The following is a 24,100-nucleotide window of genomic DNA, read 5'->3' on the forward strand; positions in this document are numbered from 1 at the left end:
CAGTGGGGCTGTGGTGCTTTTCAGTCTCAGAGTCAACTAATGATGCAAAAGCCATCTGTGCAGATTTCCTCTCTATTTGCATCATTTCCCCTTACAGAGGCAATGTAATGGGAGTCTAGTAACAAAAAGGAAAGAAACTTCCTAATGTGACAAGTGGAACCCTGGGAACCGAAGATATAAAGGCAAAGCAGAAGCCAAGTGTTTACTCTGGACACGCAGCTGACATTCTTCCTTGGAACCAAGTCATGGTCAAACATTAATTTGGAATCACTTGGCTTTAACTGAAGTGATATTAATTTAGAATCACTTGGCCTTCACTTAAGTGATTCCTCAAGTATCCCTTTAGGTTTTAAGAATTGTTGTTGAAAGCAAAATAAAGTGTCCTTGTGTATGTGCATCTGCTGAAACAGACACTGTGAAATGCAGCATTTCAGGAACGTGGGGCCTAGACAGGCAAAGGCACCACCATCCCTTCTTGCAGGTAAAAAACCCACAACTGCAAGGGGACAGTAACTTATTCCAAGTGTTTCCAGCTGTTGCCATCTTCTGACTGAGGGCCAAGGCAATATCCCAGCAGCCTAGCCTCTGCTAAGGCTGGCTGGCACACAGCACAGGTGTGACAGGGTTTACAGTGATGCTAGCCAAAGCCCTCTGGAAGCATTTCCTGCTCTCTGCTAACTAATGTCCTGCCCTCTAAAGTCTGTAGTTCTACTCTGCAATTTTTAACGGTGCTTAAGGTTTGGAACAAACATATACCTGATATTATTACTGCTTGGCTGTTGTCTTTTCAGACCTGTGTACTTTCTTAGCTTCATTTCAGTCTCACACATGGCAAAGAAGTTCTGATGGGGCAAATGAAGTGGTCGTGGAGAAATTAGCAGACTTGAGTTCAAGTCCAGGATCGCCACTTGTTAGGAAGGCTGCCACCTCTGTAGACTATATCTGAGACTCTGAATGGGAGCAAGACCCACCCATCTCATAGGGATGCAAGGAAGTGAAATAGCATGAAGAACGCTTTGCAAAATTCCCATGCATTAAACAAGCCAAATATGAGAGGAAGAAATACATGAGGTACAGAAAGAGAAGGAAACAGGAACAGAGAGTTAAGGGTAGGTTGAAGGTGGGCTTCTGAATTACACCTATGTTATGAGTTGGCATATATATATTCATATTCATATTCATATATATATATGTTCAGAAGAAGCTGGGCTATTCTGAGGACAGATGAGAATTAATGTCAAACATCTTTCCCCTTTCCCACCCATTCTCTATTTTCTTTTCAATAAAATATAAGGGTAACAAAACTGAGTTCTTAGAAAAAAACATGGCAAGAGATGAGGCAAGCAAAACAGTTCTCATGTTGGAGGTTCAGAATATTTTAAAGATGGAAGTACATGAAATTTTTGTACCAGCTGCTTGTTACATTAGATGAAAAGTCCTGTACAAAGGAGATCTGTTGCCTTCCACTGTGAGCCTGTAGGTTTAAAGCTACAGAGTGACATAAGATGCTCAATGCCAACCAGGCACGGGGAGGGTGGATCTTTCTCTGCCTCTCATGCTCTCTCTCCACTCACTCACACATGCACTACTTTGGGGTTCATTGCTTTAATTATTGGTGGGTTTCACTCTGACTGGGTTGGGATATCTTGCCACTCAAAGGGCACCTATGTAAAATACAGTTTCACAAGCAAACAAATTTGTTCCAAGTGTTGGAAAAGGTCTAGAACTTCTCAGCTATAAATCCCTGGAGGATTGCCAGTAACTGGGCCAACTCCTGGTTTAGATCCATTCTGCCAGCACCTGGTCCCAGCATTCCCTCAGCTCAGCCCACCTGCTCAGCCCTTCCTCAAGGGGCTGCCAAGACTGCTTTACAGAATTGGAGATCATTTGGAAGGTTTTCTGTTGACCTTCCCTAGTGAAGTCAAGACAGCTCATTTGGGTGATAGGCATTCACTCTAGAAACGGTGTGTCAGTGCCTTCGGGGACAAGGATGTCAGAAGTGGGAAACTTACAAAATAGGGCGAGACTGGAAATCTTCCTGGTTCATCCTCTCAGACTGGCGGATTTTCAGGATCTCAGTGTAGCTCAGGTTCTGCAGTTTGCTCTTGAACTGGTCCAGGGAGCTAGGCTTGGTTGTAAGTGCTCTCATAACCTGCTCCTTCACCACCTGCATTACCTGCAGATGAAAAAAGAAAGATCATCACTTTCTTGGGGGCTGTTGTATACTGTTCAGAAATGTCCTCAGGAGTTGATAGCTAGCTTACTGCCTCTCCGCAGTCACTGCCACATGGACTCTCAGCCCCAGCCTTAAGTGTGCTTTTCCAAAGAGTAAACTTCCATTATGTGCATCTTCCATATTACCTTGTCTTTTTTTTTTTTTTTTTTTTTTTTTTTTTTTTTTTTATTAACCACAAGGAAGGAAATGGACTGATTAACTTTGAATGGAGGAGTTGTTGGTTGGAGGCTTGGGAAAGGGGGAGTGCTCCATATGTTCCACACATTATGTGACTGCTACTGAAACACCACTGTAAACAACAGAAACTCAAGAGTCAGAAATGAGCAAAGGTCAAACCATAGCTAGCAAACCTGCCTGCTAACTACTTTTTACAGGAGAAAATTGCTGAGACAAATAACGGTGGAAGTTTGGTTGACATCAGTTGCAATAAATGTGTACAGATACCCACATCTTCCAGTCCTCTTTCCCCATGTTGTTAGGGCCTGAGTGTTCATGAAAATTATGCGGTTGGTTATATGCATGTGGTCTAAACAAAGAGGATTATTAAATTAGAATAGGCAAATCCCATTGGAAACCTCAAGAAAAAAGAAAATGGTAATTTGCTGCCTCAAGACAGGTCTAACTCACACAAAGGCAATTAACCATTGCCTTTATGAATGTGGATTAATCTTCAAGATTAATACAAGAAAGGGAAAAAAAACAGAGAACACACAGGGCATCCACGGAATTTGTAATCTTGTGTAGATCTTTTGATCCTTCATTACAGATGAGACAATTGTTATCCTTTATAAGATGTCTACTATGTGCTGGATGCTATGGTACACACACACACACACACACACACACACACATGCTCTTTGTTTACTCAAATCTATAAGGTGGATATCAACATCATCTCTACATATGAAGAAACTGCTTTGGAGCATTAAGAAATTAGTTAAAAATCACATGGTTGGTATGTGGCTGAGTTGGGATTTGATCATAGATTTTTAAACATTCTACCTACATTTCCACTCATTCCACCATTTTTAATGTCTTTTGGAAACTTAAAAATTAGACAAAACCAGGAACTGGGGTTGTGAGTCAGTGGTAGAGCACTTGCCTAGCACTGGGTTCAATTCTCAGTACCACATATAAATAAATAAAAATAAAGGTCCATCAACAACTAAAAAATATTTTTAAAAATGAGACAAAACCAAATATGTACCTCTTATCCACTGAGTTGTGTGCCCAGCACTTTGCTATTCATCATCTCATATAATGGACCAGGGGTGTGTGATTACTATTTTAAAGGTAAAGGACTGAGAAAAGATTGACAACTTGCCTAAGATCACACATCCTTGAATCCTAAGAGATCAAGTAGCCCAGATGGATACACCACAGACTTGATGTTGAACAAACATGAATGAAGTATGGTCCTTGCCTTCTGTGAATTGATGTTCTAATGAGAGATGAGGGCGTGGCCACAGATCATGACAGGGGAATATGGAAAGGACAGAGAATGATGGATTTTGTTGGTGGTGGGGGTGGGCATTTCATTGAAGATGACATTTGATATGGGTTTTAAAGTAAGAATGGGTATTCTGTAGTGTGGAAATAGATGAATTCCCTGGAATGTCACCACACATTAGCTACTTTGAACCTGGGCTACATTTAAATTGGAACCAGTTACATAAGCATCATTTCATGCTCTCAGCAGAAAGGCATAAAGGAAAATTCCCAGTTGACTTTCCCCAATCTGCTTCTTTTTTTACTCAAGCAAAATGCTAAATTTGGGATGCATGACAAATTTTGAAACAGTGACCATCTTACACCACGTTGCTTAAATGGTGTTCACTGTAGTCAAGTCTGAACTATAACACTTTGCCATCTTATGTGAAGGGCACCACAGGGGAGTCCCTTTCCCCATTTAGAGAGTCTCAGAGTTGAGGAAAAAAAGGTCGTTATTGCTTCCCAATGTTATTTGACCTTCTGGTGAGAGGGAGAACATGTAATAGAGATAAAGAAAGAGTGAAAGGAAGAAGCATTTTTAAATATCAGATTAATATTGAGAGAGCTTTTGAACGCTCCCCTCATTTTATAGACAAAGAAACAGAATTTCAGAGGGCCAACTGATGCCTTCACTTCACAGGTTTCTTAAGGGGTTGTCGCAGGGATGACAGTTTCCATGAATCTAGACTCAGCAACAGGACAAATAAGTGAGCCTGTGACTTAAACTGACTAACTCACATGCTTGCTCAGACTGCTCTGACCTGACCTGAGATGAAAGTATGCTTTTTCCTCCTCAGATTGAGAACTATAAGACCATGTCCCTTAATATAGGGGGGAGTGGAAGATAAGGAGACCAATGCCAATAGAAGAAGATAGAATCAGGATCCTGAGAAAGTGTTCTTAGGTTAAACTTTAACTATCAGGTCACATGAATCTTTTTTTTCCCCCCCTAAGATAGTTTGAATGGGATTCCTGTCACTTGAAACCACAGTAACATATATGCAATGAAGTCCAAAGGAGCACCAAATTGTGGGGCTGAGGTTATCCAGACAGAGGGAGAAATAGGGGGAAGTTGGATAGAAACAACAAAGTACCTCGTGAAGAAAACACCTTTTAAAAAAATCACCTTTTACTTAATGTGTGCCTGCTTGAGTCTTTGCATGGAAAAGATGATCTGTTATGGAATGTGGGGAGCACAACTCCTACTTCTTCTATCTCATGCTTAAAATCCACTCTTAGAACTTCATCACTCTAGCTTAAGACTTTGATCCCTGCTAGATGCAAGAATGCATAGTAGAGAAATCCTTAAATCCCACTAAATCACACACACTTCAATTTGAGGAAAGTATAGAACCTTTCCTAAGAATAGGTTGGGTGATTGGGAGAAGGGACTACACCACCATCAGGTCCCAGGGGTTGGGGGAACTAGCAGTGGGTCTAAAGCACAAAACAGAGGCTAGTGGAATCCAAAGATAACTCTGTATGTCACTTTCCAGTTTTGCTTGGCACTAACTTTGAAAAGGTCTATTGTTACTCTGTAAGCTAAGGAAAGTGACCTCAGTGAAAGATGTTATCGTTTATTTATTTTTAAAATTTTTTAGGTGTTGATGGACCTTTATTTAATAATTAATGTATTCTTCAGTGCTGAGAATTGAACTTAGTGGCTCACACATGCTAGGCAAGTATTCTACCACTGAACTACAACCCCAGCCCTCTGTTATTGTTTATTTTAAGAAAACAACACAGTGTTATGTAAGTCAAACACTCCTCTGTGCCTTTGCAAAGTAATTTCTACAACTCTTATAATAAATGGTGTTAAGTCTCTGTGAATGTTCCATGTGTACAATTTAAATCAAGACATTCACAACCACCATCGTTAACTTTGTCCTCGGGAAAATAGCAGACTTTTTACTATTTGTTTGAAAACCCTGCAGAAGGTGTTGCAGAAGTGTCAGCAAATCAGCGGAGTTATACTTTGTAGTTACAGCATGTGCTTTACCATAGACATCAAAGAAAAGAATGCTCTTAGAATCTGCACTTGCTAGTGGTATTGACGCTTTCTTCAAGCAAAGTCTGCAACATACCAGCGTATGCTTCTGAACTTTTCTTAGTACATGTGTGTCTCTGTAATAATGTCATATGTTACAAAAATGTAGGATTCCCACAAGATGTTTGCACTTCAAACAGAAAAATTTTGGCTGCCTGGAAGACTGGATTAGAGAATGGAATCAAGATTGTTGCTGGCAAAGTAGTTTAACTGTGCACCTGGTTTCATTGTTGTTCTTTTAAATGTGCTCTTGCATCTTATTCCAAGATCAACTGAGCCTCTGTATGTTCCAGGTTTAATCACTTCCCTGATCCGGCCTTAATGCTCACAATCTTCATTCAGCATCATTCATCCATTCATTCAACAAATGTGTTTCCAGCTCTTACTTGGGGAAGGGCACTGGGCGACACAGGGAGACTTGTATGGAATGAGCTCCGAGTCTGGGAAGATGGCTCAGACACACATGGCCCTTACCCAAGGGAGGAAGGGATGTCACAAGGGAGCAAGAGGCTATGTGTTCATTCCACAAATATTGAGCCCCTCTCAAGTGCCAGCAGAGCCTGGGAACTTTGGCTGTGGCTTGAGGAAAGGCCACAGGTAGACACATTGAGGTGGAGGGGAGAGGCCATTCTTGGGAGAAATATTGTGGTCAAAGGCTTGGAGGGAGGAGACACAACTGCGAGTGGGGAGGGGTGCATGCTGTTCTCCTTTGGGTGGAGAAATGAGGTGGGGCTCCAAGGTGTAGCTGAAAGGCAGGCTGGGCCACACGGACAACTATGATGAAAAATTTGGAATTTTTGTTTTCTCTAGGTTACTAGAGGATTTAGGGTGTGTGTGCAATGAATTCATTCAAGCTGGTTAGGTCACCTATGAGATAGTCATTATTTGTGCTCGAGTTGGGGTAAGGAAGCGATGTTAGAGAAGAAGTTTTCAAGGCTGAGACAAAATTCCTGCTGAGAGTTGGAGGATAAATGGGAGTTACTCAGTGAAGGAGAGGGAGAGAATTCTAGGTAGAGGGAGCGGTGAGAGCAAAGTTAGGCAGGTGGGGAGTTCATGCTCAGGTATTAAAGAAAATACGCTTTTTGGAGTCTACACCAGCAGCTTTCCACAAACGGTGGGTTCTGGTTGCATAGGACTTTTCAGTCACTGGAACCTGCCACATTGGCTTTTGAATAAGGCTGTATGTTTCTTGAAGTTGTGACCTTCCACAGGATACTCAAACTCTCCAAGACTCATTGTTACCATCTGTAAACTAGGAATACTAACAATGTAGAATTCATGGGATTGTAAATGAAATGATGCCTGACACTTTAGCCAATGCCATTTCCCCCTTCCTCACTGTATTTAGCTCACTGTAAAGTGGTAGTAATAATAATATGGAATTATTAGAATTATATAACAAAGAATTACTGTGAAACGTAAATAAGATATTAGATGCAAAGTACCTCATACATCGTGGAGAATATCACACACCCAATAAATATCCATTCCCTTACCCTCCCAGAAGGAAATTACTTAAATCAGAGGTTTTTCCTATAAAGATACCTTCTGCAGGGTGTTCTTAGATCACATTTGCATCACCTGTGAACCTGCTAGAAATAAAACTTGTTGGGCCACCTAGACCTGCTGAATCAGAAGCCCCAAGTGTGATGTCCAGCAATCAGTGTTTTAGCAGTCCTCCAGATGATTCTGATGCTCAAGTGTGAGGACCACTGATTTCAGCAACATTCAGCTCCTTGTCTGAGCCTTCAGTATGACATTTATGCCCTGGAGTGATTTTGGGTCATATTCTTCTCATTTACCTTGTCAGAAAGTAGTTAAGTTTATTATTGGTGTGCCCTTCACCCGGTCTAGATCTCTAAATCCCCAGAGTGTAAGATCTGTTTCCTATTTGCACTGTGGCCCATAGTTTTGAACACAGTAACTTCTAGACTAGAATAATATATATTATATATTTAATGTCATTAAAGACTATTTAATGTCAAAGACTCATCTAGAGAATTAAACAACAAATATGTCCTTAAAAGAATGATAAGACGGTTGAGAAAGTTTTGTAACATACTCTTGCAAAGCCCAAAGAATGGTGTCTGTGGCTTGGGGAGGGTATGTTAGGGTACCAGAGGTCATTGTGGACCTCCAAACAAGACTGAGCAGAAAGGGAGTGATGTATGGTTGGGCAGAATGCTTCTGGGGAAGCCACATGGTGTACACTACTGGGTACTGCCATTAATGGGTGCAAAAAAGTATAATTTATCCCCACCTCAGAGGTGCCCATTAAATTGATTTATCTTCACAATGAAGAGAAAAGGTTGTCTAGTGGAAGACAGATGCCAACACAGTCCAGCTTAAAAACAGCTCATGTGGGAGACAGTTTTCAACACTGGACCATTTTTCTTCTCAGGAATGTTCCTTCTACAAAACAAAATGATAAAAAAAAAAAAAAGGAAGAATTCTGCTTGGAGAGAATTCTGGGGGAAGGAAGACCCTAAATGTGTAAAGGATAATTTCCCAGAGGCCGGGGATAATTTGGGGGCTATACTGTAAGTGTGGAATGTGAAGAAATTGCCTTGTTCAGAAAAAGTACTGAGAAATTAGGATAAACATTGGTGAGTCAGCTGGCAGGGACAATTATTGACCCAGAGGCAGGCTATCCATTGATTCCTCCCTGCCTCCCCACCTCCCCAGAGAAATCTTTAAAATGCAAGCTTATTATCCCAGTGACTTAGGAGGCTGAGGCAGGAGGATCACAAGTTCATGGCCAGCATCAGCAATTTAGCAAGGCCCTATCTCGAAAAAAAAAAAAAAAAAAAAAAGGCTGTGGATGTGGCTCAGTGGCTAAGTGCCCTTGGGGCCAATCCCTGGTACTCTCCCTCACCAGCTTCTGGAAAATCAAGGTGGTGTCATTTTGCAGTTTTGCCACCGTTAGGGAAAGGTAACTTAGCCAGGCCCTGTATGCAGGACATTTTGCTAAGTGGTGTCAATTGCATTACAAGGAAGGAGAGCAAAAATAAAAGTGCTCTCTGGACTCAAGAGAAGCATTGGAGTTTTCAGAATTTATTTTGGGGCAGAGAGGCAGAGGGTAGGAGTGGGGGAACTTCTTCTGTTGAAGGGCAGGTTGTCAATATTCTAGGCTTTGCTGGTTCTATGGAGTCTGTTGCAACTTTGATGTGTCAGAGTGAAAGTAGTTGCTAGCAATGAGTAAATGAATAGGTGCAGCTGTGTTCCAATAAAACTTTATTTACCAAACACAGGTGGGGCTGGATTTGGCCTGCAGCAGCAGTCTTGCCAGCCCTGGTTTGAGGAAAAACATGGCTTTGGAGTTAGTGTTTATACTGAATTCTAGCTCTGCTACACACCACTGGGCAAATGGCTCAGCTTCTCTGAACCTCGGTTTCCTGATTGATACAGTGGAGGTGGTTATCTTTAGTTAGGTTTAGGAGATGCAGAGCATTAAGTCCAATACCTTATGAGGTTCCCTCTTTAACCACAGTCCTAAAGACAGCTCATCTAAAGAAAATAAACTTCCTTGAAGCTCGCAAACAAACCTCACATTCTCACGTAATGACTCCATGTGTTCATGGAACACACAGGGCAATTCATGATTACGTGCAGGTTCCATTCAACAGAATTGGTTCCAACAGATTACAGAGTTATTTTCTTTAAACAGTATTCTTAACTCTCACCCTGAATAGTTTCAGGGTTTTGGCAGGTCCATGCTCCCTTCTGCCACACATCCTGTCCTGGATGACCACTGCAGTCTCCTGGTGCAGGGCCCAGCTTGCTCAGGGCCCTGTGGGTCAGGCTTAATGTAAAAGAAGAGAAACTGCTCTGAAATCACAGAGGGTCAGTTCAGCTGGTGCACAACCTCTGACCCCTTCTCAATTTCACAATGTGTCCTCAATTATACCAGATGAATTTGAAACATTTTGTTCATTAATAAATGCAAAATAGCTTCTCTGCATTTCACAAAGGACAGGGTCTCATCTAGTAATAAGACTTAGCAAGTCATTAAATTTCTCTCTGCCTCTATTTCTCCAGTGCATCTCTCATGACCTCTGTGCCCCCAGGTCCTGTGAGCATCTTTCTGAAGGATCAATGAAGCCTAAGTCAGAGCTAAAAGCTAGTGCTAGGCTTGACATGAGTAGAGAGGTCCTTGAAACTCTTATTCTGAAAGATGGCATTCACAGCCCATTAAGTGCTAAGCTTGTAGCACCTTATATCAAGAACTAAGTATGACAAGTTGAGAAGATAACAGTTAGCTGCAGCTGGATCTTTCCAATGGTTTTACTCCTCCTAAATTAGAGTTCTGAAATGCAAACTGCTGACAATCCAAGGCCCAATCTCTGGATGCCATATACCTGCCTGTATTTGTGGCCATCAAGCAACCCTGAAAGGTATCTTTGGAGAGTGCCAGTAGTCTGTGCAGTAATGATTAAAGTAAGGGGACCATGTGGGCTTGGGAACTACATGTTCACGAAAGCTAGGAATTTTGCTCTGCAGATCACAGTTGTCAGAGGCAGTGTGGTGGAATGTTGGCTGTGTCTCTTGAGTACCTGTTCCTTCTGTTTACTTGATGTCATTCACACTGACTCCTCCTGGAGCTACTGCCTCATCACCCTTCCTGGTTTACTCAATAGCCTTAGAGCTTCCACTCTGTTCCTCCTCATCTCTCCTCACAGAAGTCTCCTTATTTCAAACTCATGTCAAACATCATTTGCCTGCTGAAAACGTGCACTGGCTCAGTATTGATTTTGGGGTGCAGACCAATGTGTCTAATATGTGACCTTCCACTTCCCCCTCTAGCAGGTCCATACTTACTGGGCCCAGCCTAGTATCCCATGATCTTGCCATGAGAACTTCTCAGTGCCTAGAACTTCATTCTTGTGCCTTCATGTCTGCTCCTCCCCCCACCTGTGACTAATACTTTCCTTTGGATACCTGTTCACTTGTTGTGTCTAAACTTAGAAGCTACCACCCTTGATAATCATTACCTGACCTTCTGCCCTACCTGCAAAATAGGGGTTCATTCTGCCATCCTCCCATGACAGCACTGACTGTACCGTAATGGAATGACTGGTGTACTCCTTGTTTCTGTTTTATCTCTGGTCCCTGCACAGTACAAGCACACAGCAGTTATTGGGAAAAAAAAAAAATATATATATATATATATATATATATATATATATATATATCTGTTTAATTTGTGACTGATGGGCTCATTGATTGATGGAAGGATGAAACAGCCTCCAAAATTAGTAGTTCTCAACCCTCAGAGTAAAACGGAATTTATGATGTGTCTTTGTGTGCCTTATCCCTGGGGAATAGGTTCTGGAAACAGGTCATATTTTACCAAGCTTCCCTGGGGATGCTAATGTGCAGCTGGGCTTGAGGAACACTGGTCTTGCAAAGGCACAAGGAGGGAGAAGGAGAAAGTACTGCAGATCCATGGAAAAGGGAGAATGGTCTGCTCCTGGCTTCAGGAGCTTCAGAAGGGGTTGAGTGTGACCTACAGATGACACCAGAGGAGACAAGTCCTTAGCTTCCTGAAGCATGGACAGGATCTGTGCTCTCACCAGGGTCATCAGAAATACATTTGGAGGACTGTGCCTGCTCTCAGTCTGCGCAGGCAGGTCCTTGGGTGACCTTCCTGCACTGGGGTCAAGACTACTCTCCCTGGGCTCCTCATGGAGATGGTTCTTGCCTCCATGCAGAAGGCATCTGTCTGCTTCTACTTGGATCAGGGACCACTTTACCAAGGGTGACCAACGTCTTCCAGAGTAGCCCATGGTTCCTTGGGCAGCAGTCAGGATCAGACACCTGATTAGAGCAGGGCAGCAACTTATGTGCCAACCTGAGTGGGCAAGCCTGTAGTTGGCAGGGTCCAGACAGGGCCCAGGAACCCCAGAGAGGGCTGTTATGAAAGAGGATCAAAGGTGACTTTTCAAGTGTGCCCTGAGAGAAAAACAGACGACACCAATGCCATGGGAAAGGGAGCTGCTGCCAAGCTTGGCCACTGCCTTGCTCTGCTTTTGACTTCTGATAAGTCTCAATGTTTGGGCAACTTCAGGAATCCTGAGAATCTGACCATGATCCAAATGGAGACTTTTTAGGACCTTAATGTTAGTTCCTAAAATAATATGATAACAAAATAATATAATACATAATAAAATAATAATTCATCATATAATTCTTGACCCTGGAGTTCAGTATAGGTGCTGCTAACCAGGAGATGGGACAATGCAAAAGCTAAAAATGTAGGCTTTACCAGCTGCCCTGTTCCTCCCAAGATAGTATTTTCATTTAAGGCTTAAGACATTTTTATAGTCATTAAAAAAAAAAATCTTTCAACAAGTGATTCATCCAAGAACCAATTAGGGCTGGATTTGCTGGAGAACAATGGATATACATGCAACATCCTTCTGCCTTCCTTTTGCATCTGCAGGAAGCCAATCCAAAAGAGGAGACAGGAAAGGTGAGGTTTGGGATCACTGCTTTCTTTTTTGCAGCCTGGCCTCAAGGGGAGAGAGATCAGGAGGCAAACAGCTGTGTGACAAACTGCTCTTCCCCACAGAAATGGGGAGCCAAATTAATACAACAATCAGACTAAATTTGCTGGTTAGCTAATTGAAGGCCCCGGTCGGACCACATGAAGCTATTTTCACCAGTGTCTCTTGGAGTCTGCCTCAGGCAGACAGAAGTCCGAGCAAATCACATTAGCGGGTGGCATTTAATCCACAGCTTTAAATAAACAACATGTCAAGTAAGTCAGTCAAAAGATGTGACTCTGTGTGTGTGTGTGTGTGTCTGAGATGGGGGACATTTATTCTTTTTCTTGCACCCTCTCCTGTAGGATTGGGGGTCAAAAGCTTACACATTTTGAATAATCACACTACTTGTTGGTCTTCTAAGGCTAGTTCAGAACATTTTTCCATTCTTTTCCAAGCATGGAGGCTGAAAGTAGTCTTTTCAAAGTTACAATGACCTTTGCCAATAGAAGTTCTCCCAAACTGGAGGAGCTAGTGGGGTACTGGTCTTCTGATGCTATGGCTGCCTGATTATGGGGAGTGGAGTGGGGAAATGATGATCTGACTTTACCAAGAACTCCCCAAAGTCAGGAGAGGAATTTAATTGAAGAAGTAACTGAGCTTCAGTGGATTTTTCTTTTTTAACTTCCATAATCATTGTCTCAAAATGGTGCTAAGAAAGATGAGTGCTGCATTGTCTTTGCTAATGAGTAAACGGTATTCAGTGTCTCCTTTAAACATTTTATGGACTTCTTGCCAACTCATCTGAGAACTGATCACTTGCCCCTTTGTCACTCTCTTTATCAGTAAAGCCTAGAAAAGGAGCAAGTGGTAACTGTGCTGATTTCCCTTAGTATGTGCAAACCTCTCTGAAGGTTGGAATTTACCTACTTCATCTTTATGTTTCCATTATTTAATATCATTTCCTACACATTAGTGTACTGAATGAATGAAGGATCAAAAAGCAAGGTGAAGAAGAGGAGCATTGGTGAGGATAGATAAGTGAGCCTCAAATGATTCCAAGATTAGTCCTTATTAAGAAATAAATGAAATGCCTCTGGTCTCATTTTGAGGGTAAAACCTGAAGCCCTGCATGTTTAGATTTCTCAGCCTATTTCAGATCCATTATTAAACAGTGAAAAATGAAATGGGACAAGTTGCCCCTATGGAAGTGAGATTTAATAAACTTTGCTTAAGCAAACTGCTCAGGCAAGACCACAGGGAAAAAGACTGGGAGGAGCAAAGAGCAAAGTCTGACTACCATGAACCAGCTCATCAGGCAAGGCTTCCCAACCCAGAGCAAATCTGGACAGCTGTTTCACCAAGTACCTCCTCAAGAAGAGAGCAACCAACATGCGACCAAAGGTGGATGCTACTCAGCACACAGATCAGACTGGGGAGATGGTCACATGGTCAGAGCCCTCTGGTCAAAACTCTGACAGAGAGAGTCATCTCTTGGTATCCACAAAGGATTGATTCCAGGACCCTCATGATACTAAATTCAAGAGTGCTCAAAGTCTCTTATGTAAAATGGTATTTTCAGATCACTTCCCCACATCATCACATGTACTTTAAATCACTTCTAGATTATCATACTGAATATAATGCCAATGGTTGGCATTAAGTATTGTTTAGGAAATGATGACAAGGAAAAAGTCTTCAAATGTTCAACACAGAAGCAATTTTTTTTCCTAATATTTTCCACTTGTAGTTGGTAGAACTGGTGGATAGGGAATTCACTAATATGGAGGACTGACTGCCAAGAAAAGGCTGTTATTGTCTCTACCTTCCAAATACTCTCACCCTTCTAGCAAACACCAGACTTAGTATGAGATATCAAATGGTCCATTGTTTGTTGGCACAGTGAGAACACCATGATATGCATTTTAATTTCCAAATAAACATAGCTGAATTATCAACAGAATATCCTAAGAATAAATATGTTTTGATTTTCTAAATTTATCTGACAAGTATTGGTTCCTGTTATTGCCTTAGAGGTTTTAGAAGTATAATCAGTCCTGCATTTGCTCAGCTAACATTTACCTAGCACCCAACATGCTCATCACTGGGTAAGGTGTTGGCAATGCAAAGACCAGACCCAGTGGCCACCCCACAGAATTGCAGACAGCTAAGGGGAACTTACTGTGTAAACAAAGAATAACAGTGGTAAGCACTATTATGGGGATGGACAATCAACAGAATTTGGGGGCAGGGAAAACAAAGTGATTATTAAACACACCACTGGTTTTTTGCTCATATGAATATGTTCCTATTATTACTCTATAGTTTCAACGATCACATTTCTCAGAGTGTATTGAAATTACTTACTCACTACTCCTCTCCCCAGTAGGACCTTTAAAGGAAGGGACCATACTTCATTTGTCTTTTGATTCGCTAGAGGATTTAAAAATCTTTACTACCTGGAAAATATCCCCCTCAGTCCAGCAAACTGAAGGTCAACTAGATGGTGTTTCTAAAACTACACGTTAAAAAAAAAAAATGATTTCTGGCAAGTCTTTGTGAAGGCCAGGGAAAAATTCCTGGGATGGTTTTAAGCAGAAGGAAAGAGAGGGTTTACAGCAGGAGCAATGATAGATTAACTCTGGTTAACACACTGTCACGCCAGCGTCCTGCTGTAATTCTCCCAGATGGTTGAAAATTGGGACACTTTATAAATCCCCAGGCTTTTCCTCTCTCTGGCCAGTTATTACAGTGTCCCAGGGCAGAAGAGCACTTTCCAAAGTAAAATAATTGCAAGCCATTTATTATCTTTAAAGGATGACCTGTCACCCACAAAAGCCACAAAGCTCAGACAATTAAAACTGCACAAAGTGTTCTGACTCTGCAAAACCTGGACAGGCACTTGGTAGTTTAGAGCCAATGAGCCCGAAGGGATCTGAAATGGTTCTGTGTTTCTCTACTTAACAGCCATGCCTCTCACAGCTGTGAAGCTAGCTGTTCCTGGGGTTCCCCCAAGTCCATTGGTATGCCCTGCTTTTGCCTGAATGTGATCCCTTTCTTTACTTATGTGTCCATCACAGCAAACAACACAGTTGGCAATTGGGTGACATACATACCACCATTCCTCCCTCCCATGACAATCTATCACAGCACATTTTTCTGCTAAACCAGGAATCTGCCTGCAAGTAACTATGACCCATCAATTGAAGGTGACATTCACAGTGGCACCCATCCTCCATTTCTGGTGTTGGTGAGCACTAGTTAACTTTACTTAAGGCAAAAGACTGGTCAATAACTTTGGATTAAATTTTCTTGAAAGTCCCAATGTCCACTACCCAAATTTTCTTGAGGATCAACCCAAGTATTCTTAGGACTTGGACTTCTGTTCAACTTTGTGTCCTCGTGAAAGTTGTTCAATCCAATAGCTAAACAGAACTTCTACATTGCTAACCATCTTGGACATTCAAGCCCACACATACCTCTGGAAATGGTGTAATGTTTTTGGTAAGGACAAAATCATGGGCACTATAACAGTGCAAAGCACTCAAGAGCAGCTGACAAATGTTGTTGACTAAAAGAAACAGTGGGCAGATGTAGGTCAAACTGTAGACCTTCTGACTAAAGTCTGGCATGAACATCTTTTTATTTCTTTTAAATTTCAATGATTTTGTTAATTAAAGAAAAATTACTGACTATAATCCATCTCTAAGGAAATTTATTGAATTTATAATTTGAGTGAAATTAACTGAGGATTTCTTTTTAGTAATAATATTTATTTAGATAATAAAAATGCTCTTCCTATTTTTTAGATCAAACATAAAGTTTCTAAAAGGATTTAACTTGTTTTAGAGTTCAGTTATATAGTCACAGATGAACCACATATATGACAAGGTTCCTATAAGGTTATGTCACCTAATTTTATCAAAGCCATCTTAGTTTGTCAAGTACATTCTATGATATTCACACAGTGATGAAATCACCTAACAACACATTTCTCAGATGCCCCTGTTGTTAAGCAACGTGTAACTCTGAGTCAATGTCACGTTAGGTTTTGTTATGTTTTACAAAGAGAGTGTGAAAGAAGGCAAAAAAAAAAAAAAAATTAAAAAGCATGTAACATGAAAAGTGACAACTAAAGCAAGCTTCATAAATAAATAAACATTGAACTAGACTGTGGCACAAATAAATATATGTTAAACAACACCAAGGCAGTTCTCAATTTCTTTTTTAAGAAAAGTATACAAGTTACGTTGGACCTTTCCATGCATCTCATTCTTGAATTAGAAAACATACTTTTTAAATGAAAACAAATTCAAGTCCCACCCAATGTGGCACATTCATAAAGGTCAAATGAGATGACAGCATGTGAAGTCCCTTTTCTCTGCAGGCAACAGTGCAATGACTGTTCACGTCTCCTGGGCACATCCTAAGTACAGTTTAGGCTTGGCTTCTCTAAACTCAATATATTTTCACCACAATACTAACAAATAGAGACTAGCTGCTTCTCTCAGTTTTAGAAACCAAGACTCAGGAAATTTATGTTGGCAAATGACAGGGGAGGTACAGGAATCCAGATTCCTGTGCTTTAGACTATTACAATGAAAATCTTGAGCTTCAGTTGATGTCAGAATTTGAGTGCTGAATGAAAAACGTGTTTCACTTTAAGGTATAGCTAAAGAATACCACTGCACTAGGTAGAAAGACCAGTGAGTAATACAAATCTCCTAGTGAGTAGTAGGCACTCAAGTCGTAATCAGTCAAAAAGAGTATATTATAAATAAAATGCTTTCAACATTAGCATTTAAATTTTTTTTACTATTATTATGAAGGGGTTCACGAATTAACATGAACACACATCAAGTGGAAATTGAAGTCCAAAGAATTTGTGGTGGGGCAGAGACATAAAGATGACTTCTGCTTTGCATATGGCACCTGCAGATGGGATACATGGAATAGCCACCAACTATATTGAATGACTGAGCATCTTGCTGGAGCTAAAAGTGACCAAATGAACTAAAGGGGGACAAATGTCACTGAAGGTGATATGGAAGGTGATATTCTCTTGTAACCAAAATGGAACCTGGTGACTTGAATTAATTGGCAACCATCTATTTTTCTATGAAGGTTGGTAACTATGGGCTTGTACATACAGGTGCCTGGGGATTGGTGAAATGCTAAAAAATCTTTGATGCTGAAAATGTCACGAATTTCTTTTTCTGAGATCTCACATTATAAAGTGACTTCCTTATTTGTTTTGGTTATTAAAAAAATGGAAAGTCCTTATCCTTGAGGACTTAATCCAAACCAATAATTATATTTTTCAAAAGCAGAAGTAAGGCCTCCAGAAGATCTCACAAAAGATCTGGGGACGTAACAGGAAAATTCAATGGCAGCAGAAAATACAAGAATGATTAACTAAATAGACAAATGAGCAAATAAATGGGAGTGAGTTAGAATGGATGGGTGAAAGTCAAGTTCTATCAGCAACACTCAATTGTCCCCTCTTCTGCACAAGGTATTCTACAGGACAATGGGAAAGTAGGGAGAGGTGGGTACAAGTGAGAATAGGACTTATAGTCACTGGCAATTATATATATATCACTTATAGTCACTGGCAATTTTATATATATATATATATATATATATATATATATATATATATATATATATATAATAAAATAACCTTAGAATCCTGGAATTTTTTTGGCTGGGTGGAACTTCAGAGGTCAGGTTGCAATATATGCCAAGACAGAATTAAGTGACTTACTCAAAATCACCTACTACATAGTGACAGAGCAGGGATTGGAACCTAAAGCTCATGACCCCTGCCTGCTCCCTGATATCTGCTCTAGTACTATGTGGTTCAAAGGAGGAAGTCCCAGTTTGGGTGGTTAGAAAATACTGTATGACAAAAGTAGGTTCTGGGTGGGTTCTGAAGGTGGGTATGGTTTAGGTCTAAAGGGAAGTATGAGGGGTTAGAACTTTCTAGGTCAATGGAAAGATAGCTACCTAAAATTCTTTATAGAAAAGTTGAAAGAAAAAATTATAGTCAAAGAAACTGGGTTTATCCTTGGCTCTCTCACTTAGCACCTGTGTGTTCTTGGGCAAATGTCTAAACCTCTTTCTCCGATTCCCAATAAACCAGAGAGTGCAGTACAGGTCCCATAGTGTGGGATATGGAGCCAAAGAGAGGTGTCAAGAGCTTCAATGGGACTAGACATAAATAATGACTGCTGCTTATTAATTTAGTAAGAGGCAGGAGGTAGAAGTCAGGTTGAGATCAAACTGAGGGCATTCATACCTGCCAAAGGGAAGAGTTTGAATTGTATCTAGCACAAAGTGGGAAAATGCAAGACCTTTGCATGGAGAAATTAAATGATTCAATCACAGATTACCAGCTAAGCCAGGACACCTGGTGCCTACCTGGCTTCCCATCTTGCTGCATATTCTACCTCTTGCAAAACCTTTGACACAATTCTTTTCATCCTTCCCAAATGGTTTTGTAACTTGTGACTTGAAGATTGTGGGTGGGCTCTTGAGTGACCCCCCTCCAAACAAGAACTTATTTATCTTTAGGGAACAGATGTTCCTAAAGTTTCTGGCCAGGAGTTGCCAATGGAACTTAAGACCGAGAAAGGTGTTTCTGCCAGGAACAAACATCCACATGGTGCCAGAGAGAAAGAGACTATTCTGGAAAGGAAATTAAAAAAAAAAAAGTTCTGGACTCAGTTTTGGCATATTGTTAAAAGGATAGCACCCCAAGCAGAACTTAGACATTTTCTCTACATTTTCAAAATCTTTTGCTAATTGCTCCACCTAAATAATAGAAAGAGGCACAAAGGAGAAAATTTGTGTAAGGAAATGGGTACCAAACAAACACAGTGCAACAGGTGAATGAAAGGAGGAAGGAAAAGGAAAGAGGAAATGCTTAAGGCAAAATGGGACCATACTGAAACATTTCTCAGTGTAAAATCCATTTGGTAGAGAAAAAGCCAGGCTTTCTTGGCATAGGATATCTAAAGTGAAGCGTCAAGATACTTTACTGATTCAAGTGCATTTTGTCTCAGGGCATGACTGGGAAATAGGCAGTGTCCAGTAGTAAGTTTACAAATGGTGAGACCCAAAGTACAGAGATGTGATACATTTTAATGTATATAGATGTTCTCTAGCTTATGATGGATTGGCTGTTATTTTCTGACTTTGAGATAGTGCAGAAAAGAATATGCACTCAGTAAAATCTGTATTTCAAATCTTGATCTGCTCCTGAGTTCATGATATGTGATATGATACTCTCTCTTAATACTAGGCACTGGCAAATAAACCACAACTTCCAGGTACCTTCACGGCCATGAGAGTAAATAATGGGTACAGTATAGGGCACTGTGTTGCTAAGCTATGGTGTTTGGGTAGGTTAGTGTATTAAAATGCTTTTTTTTTTTTTTTTTTTTCTGAGATGGGATTTCATTATGTTACTAAGGTTGACCTCAAACTCCTGGGCTCAAACAATTCTGCCTGAGATTTCTGAGTAGCTGGGAACACAGGTGTACACCACCTTGTGCACCACCTTGCTCAGTTAAATGCAGTTTGACTTTTGATGTTTTCAGTTTACTGTGGACTTATTGGGACATAACCTCATCATAAGTTAAGGAGCATCTGTACCAAGAAATCAGATCCGAAAACATCGTCTACTATAGAACCTGTCCCTTTCACTAGTTAGGATACCCAGAAATCGTATTGGTGTCTCTGAAGGACTCCTCTTTTGTAGAAGCCCCCTCAATAGCTGCCAGCAACTGACTTTCAGCTATTTATCTTTGGCTAACTGGGTTTCTAAGGTAGCTCTGCAAACTGCATGTTCCCTACACATCATTAATCAGTGCCAAACTAAGCAGGCTCCAGGCCCAGCTGAGAATACAGTGGCTTGGCTCATCACCCCAACACCTCATGAACAAACATGAGTGATGACTGTTGGGTAAACACATTCAGAGAATATGAGTCAGCTAAATGAGTATTGCTTTAGATGTGACACCAAGGAATGCTGTACGGCAAATATTGATATCCAAGTTGTTTCAGACATATAGTAATTTTCCAATGCATTGAAGCTTGCTGACATTTATTTAGAGTGTTAAATTGTGAGAAGGATAAAATCTGGGTCATTTAGTGAGTACATCCAGCAATTTCTGTGATACTAAATAGATATATTAGAGCTGTAATAATCCTCTTCCAGTAAAGGAAGCCACCAGGGTTGGTTTGGTAGCAGTTTTGTTAAAAGGGACACAAGAGGCCCTGAATTACAAGAAAAGGTGTCTGCCATGTCTGTGTCTCAGTGGGAGATACTCATGCTTTAGGGAAAAAGATGGTGGCCCATGGAAAATCACCTTGTAAAAGCAGCATGGTTAATTATCCCTAACTAGAATGCTATCAGGGATTGTGTAAATCACAGGAGAAGACAGAGTTGCTTGTCCATATTTAAGGGATTTCTTTTTTGAAATTACCAGACTATTCATAATAGTTAGAGCTATAGAGGGACAAGCCCTAAGGATGTTCCAGGGTGTATACTTACCTGTACTGAGAAGGAGAAAAGAGAGAAATTGAGAAAAATCTGGAACACCCAGTTGTAGCTAAATGGGTCAAATTCTTTTTCACTTTAATATTTTTCTATAGCATTTTAGTGATATAGAGTAGAAACAGCATAAGGTTTAGAAATAAGGAGATCCTTAGCAACTTGTTTATTACCTCTGAACCTGAATCACCTACTCTATGATATGGGGACAACTTCTATCTCAAAGCCTAGCTAGGGGTTTTAAATGAGATAATGTAATGAAAGTACTAACAATGATTCCTGGCACATAGCATGTGTTCAGTAAACATTAGGTTCCTCTTTTTTCCATTATTTGGCACGTATCATTTGTCTTTCCATTATAGCATATTCTGTATATACTGTATAAGTGCTTCAAAGTTAAGATTTACTTGAGGATCTGTCTCTGAAGCACCTGGCTTGCTTCTCAGGAAGTGTGTAACATTAAAAAATGACTAAGTAACATGGACTATCAGGTAAGGAACAGCACGGCATGGATATTTTGAAATTCTAGGCCTGCCTCTATGTCAATTATACTGTGTACAACATATGAATTACATATTTGCCTTCCTTCATCAGAGTGGATTCTCCAAGGGACACTAGTACTTAATAAGTAATCAGTAAATACACCTTTGTATCTGGGGACTCCTGATCTGAAGGACTACTTATTGCATTAGGGGAGAGGAGTATCAAAAAAATACCTTTCTTGTTGAACAGAATGTGTGAAAAAGCTTATTTCAAGGGAACATGTGCAGAGCTTGTAGAAAAAAAGTCAAAAGATAAATGTGAAAACTACAGAATGTTTATATTCTTGTGTTAAGAAAAGTTAGTTGAGTTCCATGTGCATTCTGACTAGCTCAAGCAAAGGGCAGAATGGATGGTCAAGTGTGTGCACACCCTTCTTACTGTCCTCACAATAGAATCCTGCCTTATACAATGAATTGGGACAAGTAAGACTATTGAGAAGTCAGTGATTAATAAAAGACTGAACATGGGTTCTAGTGTCCCCACCTTGGAAGGAAGTCTTAGAGAAGTTTGTAAATCAGACCAAGAGTAGGGTCATTAGGAAAAGTTTTGGAATAACGTATTGCTGAGTTAAAATGAGGCTGTATGCTATAGTTTCTGGGTACTACAATTGTTTGCTAATCTATGGTCTGCTGTTGATAATAAATCATAGGGCTGAAACTAGACTCCTCCAGTCATATAGCAGTGGAACCAGGTCCTTGACAGTCTTTCAATATTTAACTTGGCAGCTCAAAGATTTGTTTGGAATTTTAAAACTCCATGCCCCATTTAAAACAAGAGTTATTAACTTGAGTTCCAAAAAAACACCCTGAAATTGTATCATATTTATGAACATATACATGTGTGTTTTTCTACCTCCAGAGTTTCTGGGTGTTTGAAATTGGCCAAGGGCAGCTAACTATAGGAAGCTGAAAACAAAACAAAATAAAACAACAACCTTTAATTTCTTTCTTTTTGCCTAACTGCTCTGGCTAGAGTTTCAAGAATGAGAAGTAGTAAAAGTGAGCATCCCTGTCTTGTTACTGTTTTCGTAAGGAATGCTTCCATTTTTTTCTCCACTTAGAATGAGGGTTGCCTTGAGTTTGTCATATATAGCTTTTACAATGTTTAGGCTTTTCTGCTTCTATTGAGATGATCATTGATTCTCAGTTATGAATAGGAAAAGAAGAACTTAAACTATCTCTGTTTGTTGATGACATGATTCTATATTTAGAAGACCCAAAATATCCACCAGAAAACTTCAAGAACTCATAAACAAATTCAGCAAAGTAGCAGGATATAAACTTTAAAAAAATTTTTCAAGGATATAAAATTAACATCTAGGAATCAACTGTATTCCTAAACTCCAATGATGAATCAGCTAAAAGAGAAATTAGGGAAACAATCCATTCACAATATCCTAAAAAATAAACAAATAAAATGCTTGGGAATCAATCTAACAGAAGAGGTGAAAGATCTCTACAATTCAAACTATTGAACACTAAATAAAGAAGTCAATGAGTATCTTAGAAGATGTAAAGACCTCCATGTTCTTGCATAGGTAGAATGAATATTATAAAAATGGCCATACTACCAAAAGCACTATACAGATTCAATGCAATTCTCACCAAAATTCCAATGATGTCCTTCATAAAAAACAGAAAAAGCTGTCATGAAATTCATTTGGAAAATTAAGAGGCCCAGAATAGCCAAAGCCATCCTAAGAGAGAAAAGTGAAGCAGGATGTATCGCAATACTAGATCTTAAATTATACTACAGAGCTAGAGTAACAAAACCAGCATGGCATTGGCACCAAAACAGGCAAGAAGACCAGTGGAACAGCATAGAAGACATAGACAAACCCACAAAAATACAGTTACTTCAATATGAGATAAAGGCTTCAAAAACATACATTGGAGAAAAGACAGCCTATTCAACAAATGCTTCTGGGAAAACTGGAAATCCATATAGTAATAGAATGAAATCTAATCCCTATCTCTCATTCTGCACAAAACTCAACTCAAAGCTTAGTTGACCTGAAATTCTAGGTCAAAGACCTAGACATTAGACCAGAAACCTTGCACCTACTAGAAGAAAATGTAGGCCCAACATTCCAATATATTGGCTCAGGAACTGGCTTCCTTAACAAGACCCTTAAAGTGCAAGAAGTAAAATCAATAATCAATAAATGAGATGATATCAAACTAAAATACTTCTTCACAGCAAAGGAAACAATCAAGAATGTGAAGAGAGAGCCTATAGAATGGGAACAAATCTTTGCCATCTGCACCTGAGATAGGGGGTAAATTTCCAGGATATGGTAAAGAACTAAAAAATTTTAGCACCAAAAAAGGAACCAAACAGGCACTTCTCAGAAGACAAAATGCAAATGGTCAACACATATATTAAAAAAATTCAACATCTCTAGCAATGAGAGAAATGCAAATTAAAACTACTGTGAGAGTTCATCTCACTCTAGTCAGAATGGCAATTATCAAGACTACAAGTAACAATAAATGTTGGTGGGACAGCAGATTGGTGCAACTACTCTGGAAAGCAGTATGGAGATTCTTCAAAAAACTAGCAGTGGTACCACCATTTGATCTAACTATCCCACTCCTCAGTTTATATCCCCAAAAGCTAATATCAGCATACTACAATGATTCAGTCACATCAATGTTTATAGCAGCTCAATTCATAATAGCTAAGCTATGAAACCAACCCGGACACTCTTCAACAGATGAATGAATAGAGAAATTGTG

General features: G+C 40.0%; 1 protein-coding gene across 6 annotated transcripts in view; it reads right to left on the reverse strand.

The window, feature by feature from the left end:
• The window catches only part of Elmo1 (engulfment and cell motility 1), a 565,472-nt gene that overhangs the window by 40,026 nt on the left and 501,346 nt on the right, over window positions 1-24,100 (reverse strand). For all 6 annotated transcript variants that reach the window (XM_047560130.1, XM_047560134.1, XM_047560131.1 and 3 more), the window contains one exon: window positions 2,013-2,176. In XM_047560130.1, coding sequence (XP_047416086.1) covers window positions 2,013-2,176 — 164 coding nt within the window. The remainder of the gene's footprint in view (window positions 1-2,012; window positions 2,177-24,100) is intronic.

Source organism: Sciurus carolinensis, chromosome 8, assembly GCF_902686445.1.
Source record: "Sciurus carolinensis chromosome 8, mSciCar1.2, whole genome shotgun sequence".
NCBI classification, from domain to species: domain Eukaryota; kingdom Metazoa; phylum Chordata; class Mammalia; order Rodentia; family Sciuridae; genus Sciurus; species Sciurus carolinensis.